Source organism: Panthera tigris, chromosome A2 (assembly GCF_018350195.1).
Source record: "Panthera tigris isolate Pti1 chromosome A2, P.tigris_Pti1_mat1.1, whole genome shotgun sequence".
Classification (NCBI taxonomy): domain Eukaryota; kingdom Metazoa; phylum Chordata; class Mammalia; order Carnivora; family Felidae; genus Panthera; species Panthera tigris.
In genome coordinates, this window is record NC_056661.1 from 26,124,046 (window position 1) to 26,136,586 (window position 12,541).

General features: G+C 43.7%; 1 protein-coding gene across 10 annotated transcripts in view; it reads left to right on the plus strand.

The window, feature by feature from the left end:
• ABHD6 (abhydrolase domain containing 6, acylglycerol lipase) overlaps nucleotides 1–12,541 on the plus strand; it is a 63,571-nt gene that overhangs the window by 18,010 nt on the left and 33,020 nt on the right. For 7 of the 10 annotated variants that reach the window (XM_042979264.1, XM_042979261.1, XM_042979267.1 and 4 more), the window contains 2 exons: nucleotides 3,127–3,191; nucleotides 11,323–11,474. In XM_042979264.1, the coding sequence (XP_042835198.1) occupies nucleotides 11,356–11,474 (119 nt within the window). In that variant the 5' untranslated portion in view covers nucleotides 3,127–3,191; nucleotides 11,323–11,355. Of the gene's footprint in view, nucleotides 1–3,126; nucleotides 3,192–11,322; nucleotides 11,475–12,541 lie in introns of those variants that run through there. The other 3 variants (XM_042979259.1, XM_042979269.1, XM_042979268.1) reach the window with 2 other exon arrangements.

The window sequence follows — 12,541 nt, forward strand, 5'->3', positions numbered from 1 at the left end:
AGTGCTCTCTATGCTTCCTGCCCAGGGTGGTGGCCATTAGCTACATGTAGCTCTTGAGCAGGTGAAATGTGACTAGTGCACCTGAGGAACTGAATTCTACATTGTATTTAATTTTGATCAATTTAAACAGCCACATGTGGCTAGTGGCAACGGTATTGGACAATGCAGGATAGACCATTCTATTTTAGGACTTTATATTATATTTTGTAATTAAATAGAGAAAGCCTTACACATGCACATGATAGTAATTCAAAAGATATAACAGGGGGCCACCTGGGTGGCTCAGTCGGTCCAGCGTTCAACTCTGGATTTCCGCTCAGGTTGTGATCCTGGGCCATGGGATCATGCCCGTGTTGAGCTCCTTGGTGAGCATGGAGCCTGCTTGAGACTCTCTCTCTCTCTCTCTCTCTCTCTCTCTCTCTCTCTCTCTCTCCCCCCCTCTCCCTCCCCCCCTCTCCCTCCCTCCCTCTCCCTCCCTCCCTCCCTCCCTCTCCCTCTCCCTCCCCCTCCCTCCCTCCCTCTCCCTCTCTTCCTCTGCTCCTTCTCTGTCTCTAAAAAAAGGTCAAAAGATACAAGATGCAGCCATGATAACCAGTTTCCTGTGTATCCTTCTCCCTCCCTCTCCTCTCTTTCTTTCTGTCTCCTTTAATGCAAAAGGTATTATTCTATCCATTCTCTGCTGTTTCTTGTTTTTTGGTGTTGCTTTTTTTTTTTTTTTTTTTTGAGTTAACAGTGAATCTTGGGGGACACCTGGGTGACTCAGTGGATTAAGTGTCTGACTCTTGGTTTCAGCTCAGGTCACAGTTCGTGAGATCAAGCCCTGCATCGGGCTCTTTGCTGACTGTGGAGCCTGCTTGGGATTCTCTCACTCCCTCCCTCTCTGCCCTTCCCCTGCTCATGCTCTCCCTCCCTTTCTCTTTCTCAAAATAAATACATAAATTTTTTAAAATCTTAAAAAAGAATGAACCTTGGAGGTCATTACTCATAAAGACAAATAGAACTGCCTCATTATTTTAATGGCTTATGTTTAATTTTGTTTGTATTTAATGGCTATACATAATACTTCCTTATAAAGCTATACCATTGTTTACTTAACAGATGCCCTATAAGTGGGCATGAGTTAATTTCACTCCTTTGCCATGATAGATTCTGCCGTGACATGTAACCTTCCACAAACATGATTTCATACACTAGGTACAAACATAAACTCTTAGAAGAGATTCTTAGGTTGAAGGTATGTGCGTTTTACAATGTCACAGATTTTAACAAATTGCCATGCATAGAGTTTGTTCATGGGAATATAAATTGGTACATTGTATAGAGCATCTATTTGCCCACAGTCTCTGCAACATAGACTGTTAACTAAACTTTTTGTTTTTTGCTGGTACGGTAAATAAAGATTGCCATTGTTGCCTGGGTGGCTCAGTTGGTTAAGTGGCTGACTTTAGCTTGGGTCATGATCTCACAGTTTGTGAGTTTGAGCCCAGCATCGGGCTCTGTGCTGACAGTGTGGAACCTGCTTGGGATTCTCTCTCCCTCTCTCTCTGCCCTCCCTTGTGTGCTCTCTCTCAAAATCAATAAGTAAACTTAAAAAAAAAAAAAAAAGATACCACTTTAAAAAATTAAGACTGCCATTAGCTTGTCAATTTAATCTGCATTTCTCTTATTATAAATGAGCTTGAGGGTCTTTTTATATGTTCGAAAGTCATTTGTGTTTACTTTCTGATAAATTATCTACTCAGATCATTTGCCCATTTTCCTATTGGATTTTGTTGTTGTTTTGATTTTTAGGAACCTTTTGTACATTCAGGAAATTAGTCTGTTGTGTCTGAGTATGTATTGACAAATCTTGATCTTGGTCATGGTGTATCTTTCCATGTGGACATTGAAAACATGTTTATGCAGTGAACATGTTAATCTTTTCGTTATGGCCTCTGGACCTTCTATCTTACTTAGACTTTCCCTGCTGAGATATTTTCAAACAGAGTTCTTATGTTGTCTTACAGAACTTCCATGGTTTTATTTTACTTTTTTAGGTTTAACTCTTTGACTCCTCTGAAATAATTCAGGGGTTTTGTGGATTTACCTTCCCTTGCTGGGCTCCTCATTCTTCTGCCATGGTGCCTTGGCACTGTGTCTCCCTATCCAGCCCTGGTTTTGAGCTGTGGGGTCCCTCTAGCAGCCACTCTGGTAGAAACATTATCCTCATTTGTTCCCTGGCTTCCACCTTCTCATTCCTTTCTTTATTCTGTGTTATGTTGTTATGTTGTGTTATGTTATTTTTTAAGTAAGCTCTATGCCCAACTTGGGGCTTGAACTCAGAACCCTGAGATTAAGAGTTGCATGCTCTACCAACTGAGCCAGTCAGACACCCCTCTTTTTTTTTAATTAAAAAATGTTTAAATAAATTCTACACCCAGTGTGGGGCTCGAGCTTAGAACCCTGAGATCAAGAGTCACATGTTCTACCGACTGAGCCAACCAGGCACCCCTCTTTTTTTAAAATTAAAAAATGTTTAAATAAATTCTGTACCCAGTGTGGGGCTCGAACTTTGAACCCCGAGATCAAGAGTTACATGCTCTACCAATGGAGCCAGCCGGGCACCCCTTCTCATTCCTTCCTAAGTACAACTTTTAGGTAAACCCTAATGACGAATGGAGAAGGCAAGTTTCAGTCTTTGTTTGGGGGTCTTAGTTACGTTTGTAGGTCTCAGAGCCCCCTTTCACCTGAGTGTGCCTGTCCCCCCCCACCCCCACCCCCACCCACACATACCCGGCTTCTTGCCTTTCTCCCCACTGCAGTCCAGGAGTCACCAGCTCACTCCCAGCTCTGTCCTGTCACTGCACATTTCTTCTTTGACCTCCTTCATGCCTTCCTAGGCCTGGCCCATTATCTGCTGTGCCCTGCCCTTTGTGCTGGTTTCTTAATTGGGGTAGGTGAGCCAAACACAAGGTGGGCTATGAAGCCACACCTGTGCCCGTGCCCAGGAGGAGAGAAGGCCATGCGAGCCATCGCACCACCCCCACCTCAGTCTCTGGTGAAGCCAGCAATTTTGTGGCTGTTAGCAATTCATTCACCTTCTCATTACGATTTAATGCTTTGTCATTTTCTTTCTTGTGATTCCAGAATCTCATTTTCAGCTTCTGCCAGAGCCAGGAGCAGTTGGGAAAGAAGGCTGTGTTCTTTGAAGAGTGAGTATGGCTTTTTAACACTGTTGCTTTAAAAAAAAAAAAAAAGAAAGAAAGAAAGAAAGAAAGAAAGAAAGAAAGAAAAAGAAAGGCAGCTCTTAAAGAGCCTGAGGCTCCTCTATAAGCCCCCAAAAAACCCGTCTCCAGGCCAACCAGCAGTGGTGATTTCTCTGGTTCAGTGGTCTGGGGGGAGGAGATTGGGCACCTGCAGGCTAGATACATACCCAGAAGCCCCCTATGGACAGTTCTCAGAGTGTGCCAGGAGCAGGGTGCGAAGCTTGGAGGTCTAGAAGAACTCAGCCTTTGGGAACCAAGATGCACACCTGGGGAGTGTGATACTCGAATCAGCCCCAAAGGCAGAGAGGCAGAGAGGTTCATCTGGCAGCCAGGACATGGGAGTGTTCTACATGAAGGGGGCAGCCTGGGGAAAGACAAAGCATGAGGCTGTGCGGGGCTGGCATGGGGACAGGAGTTGGTTATTTGGGGCACAGGCAGAGATGTGGGAGTTGGCCCAGGAAGTTGGGTTGGGATCATATCAAGTAGTCTGAGTTCACATCAGACCTGGGCAGCCTAATGCATGATGTGAGTTGTGAAGATTCCCCTGGCAACTAGTGTTAGGGATGTGACAGAATGGGAGCAAGAAGAAAGGATGACCCGGACCCTGTGTGGTGGCTGAGGGAGCTGTGATCTGTCTCACACCTGGTATCTCACACCCAGTGGGAATTTTTCTTCCCACCCAACATTCCTAGTAAATGTGGAACCAGATTGGCCTAAGGAATTGGTTGCAAGAGGCTTTCAGGGGTATTGACCCTCTAAAGCTGTGGTGTCCAATATGGACAGCTCCTTTTCCTGTGTGGCTACCGTGCACTTAAAATGTGATAGGTGTGAGTGTAGAACTGAACTCTGGATTTTATTTAATTAATTTAAATTTAAATAGTCATGTATTGAATGGCATAGTTTGTCTAGACTCACAAGTTGGCTTCAGTGCTGGCACCTCTCCACCTGTGCATTAACAGGAGTGGAGGGGGACATGTCACAGTCTGGGAAGCTAGATGGATGGGCACAAATGAATGAATCAGGAGAAGGGGGAGAGATGCGGGACTTCTGGGTCATGTGGTAGTCAAAAGGCTTTTGGAAAAGTCTGGAAGGGGGTACTGGCCAGGCATGTTGAGTTTGGAATTCCCTGAAGAAGGGAATGGTGGAGGAGGATGTAGGGATGGAGAGCTGTCCGAGGAAGACAGTGAGGAGAGCATTATGGGACTATCAGGAGACAGAGTGAGGAGAGCATCATGGGAATATCCAGTGGAGAGAGTAAGGAGAGCACCATGGGAATATCTAGGGGGAGAGAGAGGAGAACATCTCAGAATCCAGGCCCCGCATGCTGGTTTCAACAGCAGGGCTGTGAGAGCTGCAAAGCCAGACTGAGGGGGGCAGAGTTGGGCACCTCACAGCAGTGTTCCTGGGGGTCATGCCACACTTTCAGTGATGCCTCAGCAAGCTTAACTGCTTGTTGGGAAATTTCAGTGTGATTTTCTTCCAGGATGAAGATGATATGTATGACAAGAGTTAGAACTGGCTGTTTCTTGAATTATTGTGTCCTCAGTCCTGGGGCTTCCACATAAGAGGATCTTAATTAACATCTTTGTATTTTTTCTAACTGTTGATCATTAGTGATAGTTTTGAGGGATTGGTTTATCTTGACAAGAGCCTAGTTTCAGAAAGCAGCATTGGGTAGATGCAACAATCTTTAAGAGCTTGGATAGTATATTCAGATTTTAGGAGCTTAGTGTTTCCCTAATGGAAAACATTGGAGAAAACATTTTCATATTGCTGAATTAAGGGAAAAAATTGTAAGCGGCACTGGGAAGTTTTTTAAAAGATACCAGCAGGAAAAGGGTAATAAATTAACGGGTAACTTATAAAGTTAGCATGTTACTTGCTCTTAAAACAGTTCTAGAGAAGTGCAAAGAGCGCCAATGGGGACACTGGACCCCCTGCCTTGTGCATAGTGGATGCACAGTGAATCCTGCAGCCAGAAAACCCTGAGAGAAAACCAACAGAGCATGAACCAGGGACATCTGTAGGATTGGTTTGAAATAAAGACCATTCTCTTCGCCAGCCAGGTGACCTGTGGGGCACTTTAAAATTCTTTAAGCCTTAGTTTCTCCATCTTTAAAGTGGGAGAGGGGCTCCTGGGTGGCTCAGTCGGTTTGGCTCAGGTCATGATCCCAGGACTGTGGGATCAAGTCCTGTGTCGGGCTCCATGCTGAGTGTGGAGCCTGCTTCAAATTCTCTCTCTCCCTCTGCCCTCCCACACTCACTCTCATAAATAAATAAATAAATAGATAGATAGATAGATAAATAAATAAATAAACAAATAAGAAAATATTTATTAAAAAATAAAGTGGGAGAAATGCTTTCTACCTCATAATGTTGTGAGGGATGAGATGAGAGGATGTATATGAACTGCCTGTGTGGGGCGTGGTTTACAGTAGGTATTTAATAGGTGGAGGTTGTCAGTCTTGTATCTTTGGCTGTGATGGTCCTGATTATTATTGTTGCTATAGTGGTTACAATAATCATTATTTTGAAGAGACCAGAACTTTAGTCTGTCAGACTTGATGGTGTATGAGTAAAATATCTAGGGAAAGACAAGATTCTTTGAAAGTGTCTCACATTCTGTTTTCTCTTGGGATTCTGCTTTGTACCCTGAGATTAAGGTGTTAGAACTCAGGATTCCCAGTTTTCCAAATCAGTGAGAACGTGAAAAGACAGTCGTGACACATTATGCCTTACTCCTAGCCCCCAGACGAGGGACTTTGAGGTGCAACGTTTGTTTATGTGGATCCACTGGTGTCTCCTCTATCCAATCAGTCTTCATCCCTGTGTTCAGAGATACAGGCCCTACATGCACAGCTTGGATGCTAACAGGAGGAGGCCGGATGGCAGGCTCAGTCTGGGATGTGAGCCTGTGTGACTCTCCCTGGTGTCAGAACGGACAGCTCTCTTCCTAACGTAGCTTCTCTTCGCCCTGTACCACAAGGCCACGGAGGTCATTGTCCTTAACACTGGGGTGCCTTGCTTTCACACAGCAGATACATAAAATGAGTGCAATTTTTTTTTCTCTTTTTCAATCTTTTTCAAGAATTTGGGCAATAAGCATTGTCAAGCCACAGATATTTGCCTGGTACTGTTTTAGGTTCTGGGAACATGTAACAAGGAGTAAGATTCTTGAGGGGGCAAGCCAGATCCTACTCTTTAATTGCCTGGCATAATTTGAGAAATGTTTTAAGTCTGAGTAGGAGAAGACAGAAGAGGTGATTTGGATGAGTGTTCTTATTTAATAGTTGAGGAAACCAAGCTCTCTTCCTGGTAGAGAGGCAGTGGGAATGTGCCCCCCCTCAGCCTGGTTGGCGCCCGAGCCATTCATGTGTCACCATTATGATTTTCACCAGACCTATATATCGCCTACTTTGCATTTTTCTTTAAATTGACTCCTTTTAACTTAATTTTAAAAATTAATTTTCATAAATTGAAAGCATCCCTGTACTTGCTAGATGGGATGCTGGCCCATTCACGAAGGGCTTAATATTAGATCTTAAAAAAAAATAAGGAAGGCAGGAAGGAAGGAAGAGGAAGGAGGGAAAAAAATCAACACAAAGAAACCATGTTATTAAGTAGCTAGTTACTGTTGCTTGCAGGAGGGGAAGGCTTAGAGAGGTGTTTAATAACACCATACTGAGAATTTCTCTTTGACCTAGACAGAACTGAATAAGAACTGAAAGCTGTTTTCTCTGTATGCATGTCAGTGTTATGTTACCCAGTTAATGCTGTGTAGCCCTGAGCATTATTCAGTATTCTCCTGCTCCCTAACGTCATCTTGCAAGCAAACATCAATTGTATGGGCCCCATCCTTTGGGAAATTCCACTCTCCACCCCTTAGTTGATTTTCAGTCATTGGTGGTTCCAGGTTCACAAGGTTTCAGTTTTCCTGTCTCCAGACTCTCCTTTGGGTACAATAGAGTATCCTATACACAAACCTCAGCAGGGTAGGAGAGCTTCCTTTTTAAAGAAAGGCTGGGGCAAGTCCTCTTTAAAATGAAGGATGATGCAGAGGTAGGGATCATCACTTCCTCCTTATGTATACTATGTGTATAGAAGAGTCAGAAAGCATTAGTTTCGGGGCACCTGGGTGGCTCAGTCAGTTAAGCGTCCGACTCTTGATTTCGGCTTAGGTCATGATCTCACGATTTATTTTGCTTTAACAAAACAGACTGCTTGGGATTCTCTCTCTCCCTCTCTTTCTGCCCATCCCCCCTTATGCATGCTCTCTCTCTCAAAAATAAATACGTTTTTAAAAAAGGAAGGAAGGAAGCAAGCAAGCATTAGTTTCTTCACCCGGGGCCTGTCCATATTTGACCTGTTCAGGGAAAGTGTACAACAGGCTTCTCTGTAAGTCCATGCCTTACTAAATTCATCAGGCTAGGGGTGCCTGGGTGCTAAGTGGGTTAAGCATTTGACTTCTGCTCTGGTCATGATCTCACGGTCCGTGGGTTCAAGCCCCGTCCGTGTCAGGCTCTGTGCTGATCCTGGAGCCTGTTTCAGATTCCATGTCTCCTTCTCTCTCTGCCCCTTCCCTTCTCAGGCTTTGTCTCTCTCTGTCTTGCAAAAATAAATAAAATGTTAAAATTTTTTTTCTTTAATTGATCAGGCTCTACACAAACTCCTAATTGAAGTTCATTCTGCAGTTAAATGGGAGGTGGAGCCAGATAAAACTTTCCCCCCAAGTGATGGAGAGGTCCATAGCAGGCATTGGCAAAGCCGTGGTGCCTCTTTTTGATGATTAGACCTTGGGGCTACCATCCACAGTGTCAGGGTCAGTGAAATAATGGCTTTGGGCATAGAATGTTCTAGTTCCTAGTCAAAAGGAACATCACGAATTAACCTCCTGCAGCTCAGGAATCAGAATTCATAGTAACCCTCAGCAGTTTTTAGGGACTTTGCGTGATTTGGAAAAGTCCTCTTGAAGGTGACAGTTCCTCTTGTCATTGACTCTTTTGTGACCAGTGTTCAAACAGATTTCTAAAATTCTCTTCAGTCTGAAAGTAATTTGCTTCCCCCTTGACAGTGAGGCCTTTTTAGCATGGTAAATTGTACCCTGCGTTAAATAGGTGACTCCTCCAGGGAGTTTTGTAATTACTGAAAGAAAAAAGTCAGCTCTCTTACAGCATCATTGGGAATGGTTGATTGTCCCCAAGACAAACAGGACTGAGCCCATTTTGTAATTTAGCTTTTCATTCATTCGTTTGCACTGTATTTGTGTCCTGTACTATTCTTGGGGCGCTGAGAAAGAACATACGGATTGGCCTGACCCTCAAGGAGCTCTAGTTCTAGGAGAAAGCAGGCCAGTGACTTAAGTGTGCTGAAAAGTGTTTATAGTGATTGAGAAGCTGAGAGGCCAGTTGAATCAGAAACACAGACAGTGCTTCTGCCCCTGAGAGGGCTTTCATTCCTGCGGGTTCAGCATGGTACCCACAAAGAGCCTGTGCGTGTGACTAAGAACCATCTAACCCACCTATATATTCGTCTGTCTCCTCCACTTCCCCCTAGACTGTGAGGGGCTTGTTTCACCAACCCCTTGTAGAGGACAGAACATAAATGGAGATGCCATAGCTTCATGGAGAAATTAGGAGTGATGACAAGTGTAGGTATTTAACAGCAGAGAGCTTATGAAGATTGAAAAAAAGGCCATTTAAAAAAAAAATTAGACGACGTATAGCATGGTGCAGAGGGGGTGGGTCCAAGGAGAAACCTGTTTGTTTTGTAATCTTGATTCAACCGGCTGAGTGACTTTGGGCAAGTTACTTAGCCTCTCTGTGCCTTACTTTTCCCAGCCTATAAAATGAAATAAAAGTCCTGCCTGTTTGACAGGACTGGTGTGCTATACCAAGGGTTGATCACTTTCTGCCAGCAGGCCAAAGAGCCTGCAGCCTCTTTCTAACAAAGTCTTGTTGGAATAGTCACTCCCATTTATTGCGTGCTGTGTCAGACCTGCTCTCGGTGCTGGGGACACACGATAGTCCCTGCCCTCCTGGTGCTCCCATTCTAGCCTTCAGATGTGTTCATCTAGTCTTCAAGAAGACCTCAGAAAGTACAATGCAAATTCTACCGTTTTGATTTGTTCCCTCTTAACTTTTTATTGTATGGGACTTATTTTTGAATAGGCTATTATACATATATGTGATAAATAACCAAAAGGTTTAAAAAGGTACATGGTAAAAAAACAAGTTTTCCTTCTATCCCTAACACGCTGTAGAAAATGAATTTAAAATTTTGTATGTCTTGCCTATTGTTCGATGTGAGCACCGTTAAATTTTTCTAGACTTAGTTTGCTATACCCTAAGATTATGAAAATACTTACTAACCAGCATTTTCTCGCTTCTGTAATCTTGCTTGCTTAACGCATTCCTCCCCTTCCCCCTTCCCCCTTCTCCCTTCCCCCTTCCCCTTTTTTTCTCCTGCCACAAGTAACAGACAAAGCCTTCCCGCCAAAGGACAGACAAAGGACGCCCAATCAGAGAACAACAAATGTCCTTACTTTAAAATCAACTAATCAGACCCCCCATAATCTGAAACCTCCCCTATGCCATTTGTCTCTGTCTATAAAAACGCTGTACCAACCCTGATCGGGGCCTCTTAGCGTCACTGACAACGAGTGTGCGGAGGTCCAGGTTCGAACCTGCAATAAACGACCCTTGCCGGTTGGCTTTGACTTACGACTCTGGTGGTCTCTTGTGGGGGGTTTCGCGACCTCGGGCATTACAACCCCAGCTACTAGTTCCCCACCTTAGATGAACTGTTACTGATTTGTTAACACATCCTTTCCGTGATAGTAGCATTCACGCGCACACATAGATCGTTTCCATTTCTGTCTTTCGGGTTCTCTGTCCTAAGTTTTAATTTTTATTTATTTATTTTTAAAGTTTATTTATTTATTGTGGGGGGAGGGGTAGAGAGAGGGAGAGAGAAAATCCCAAGCAGGCTGTGCACTGCCCGATGCGCAGAGCCCGATGCAGGGCTTAGTTGACTAAGCCACCCAGGCATCTCTTAACTTTTAATTTTTAAAAATTGCAAACTTATAGAAAAGCTGAAAGAATATTACCATGTAACCTTCACCTGGATTCATCAGAGGTTAACATTTGCCACATTTGCTTTAATGTTCTCTCTTTTCCCCTTCCCCAGTGACTTTTTTCTTCTCAATTTTTAAAAGTGAGTAGCAGAAATGAACAATGAGTAGCAGATATCACTATTCTTCACCCCTTAATACTTCAGCAGAAGTCTCCTAAGAGCAAAGATTTTCTTTTTTTTTTTTTTAATTTTTTTTTTTTAACATTTATTTATTTTTGAGACAGAGAGAGACAGAGCATGAATGGGGGAGGGGCAGAGAGAGAGGGAGACACAGAATCGGAAGCAGGCTCCAGGCTCTGAGCCATCAGCCCAGAGCCTGACGCGGGGCTCGAACTCACGGACCGCGAGATCGTGACCTAGCTGAAGTCGGATGCTTAACCGACTGAGCCACCCAGGCGCCCCTCTAATGTTTATTTTTTGAGAGAGAGAAAGAGAGAAAGAGCATGAGCAGGGAGGGGCAGGGAGAGAGGGAGACACAGAATCGGAAGCAGGCTCCAGGCTCCGAGCCATCAGCCCAGAGCCTGACGCGGGGCTCGAACTCATGGACCGTGAGATCGTGACCTGAGCCGAAGTCGGACGCTTAACCGACTGAGCCACCCAGGCGGCCCTAAGAGCAAAGATTTTCTACGTATAAACGTAACCACAATTTCATCGTCACACTCAAGAATTGTGTCACTGATTCAGTAATGCTATCTCATATCTGTTCCTTACTCAGATTTCCCCCATTTGTTTTAACAACATCCTTTATAGCTTAAAAAAAAAAATTCAGGATCCTCTCAAGGATTCTTTATTATATTTAGTTGTTATGCCTATTTAGATTTTTTAAGCACTTGGTCAGCTTTTGTTTCCTCCTGACCTTAACCCTCATTCTGGGTCCTTCTCTCCTCCACTTTGCCTTTTCTCCTTTTCTCTTGAGACAGAGTTTCAATGCTGTCACTCTCTTTAGCCCTGCAGGTGTCTGCCAGCCTTAAAGAGCAGGATGGATCTTGATGTGGTCAACATGTTTGTGATCGCAGGTGGGACGCTGGCCATCCCCATCCTGGCATTTGTAGCCTCATTTCTCCTTTGGCCGTCAGCGCTGATAAAGATCTATTACTGGTAAGTTAATTTTATAGTTGAAGTATTCAAGAGTATCATAATAATAGTGTCATCTTCTCTGGTGGTGACTTTTGCCCTTTTGGTGGTGGTGGTTCAACATTTTACCATGAACTATTTCAAACATACAGAAAAGTTCAAAGATGTCCTGTTTTGAGTTTGGGGAGTATTCTTGAAGAATTGGTGGTAACTCCTCACCAGGTAAATTCTTTCTGGTTTCTGATAGTATCTTTGCCTGGGAGGCTGCCCTCACTCCCAAAGTCACTGATTCTGTCTGCAGGCAAGAATTGTGCATGTTTATGGGAGCTCCTTTGATATTTTCTTGGTCATTGGATTCTTAAATTTTTTTTGTTTATTTATTTTTGAGAGAAAGAGACACAGAGTGTGATGGGGGAGGGGCAGAGAGAGAGGGAGACACAGAATCTGAAGCAGGCTCCAGGCTCTGAGCTGTCAGCACAGCTCTGAGCTGACAAGGGGCTCAAACCATGAGCTGCGAGATCATGACCTGAGCCAAAGTCGGGCGCTTAATTGACTGAGCCACCCAGTGCCCCATCTTGGCCATTGGATGCTAACCCAGTGATATCCTGACAGGTGCAGAGATGTACACTGAAAAATGAATTAGAAAGACCAGGGCCAAGGAGATGGCCTGGGTGGAACAGAATGGTTTTAGATATGTTCTAAACATGTTCATTAGTAAAGTGACAGAAAGAAAAAGAAGTTTCCAAAATTTTTATCATTCTTGTACCATCTTTATGATTCTTGTCCTTTCTGTATAACATCTCTACTTTCCTTTTGTATTTTCTTTAGAGTTAAGTCCCTCTTTTTTACCTTAAATCAATTTAAGAGTGAAATCAATATCGCTACTGTAAAGCAGAAATTTCTGTTTGCTGTACTTGCCATAAATGGTAAATTAATATTAAAAAATTAAATAAGCACAATGTCATTAAACAGTGTTTTAATTCTACTCTGCCAAAAATACTGCCACTCCTTTCTCTTTGTTACAAAGTCTAGAGAGGTGTGAAAGATACGGCAGCCCGAACACAGCCTTCCTCACTGATGGAATCAGAAGA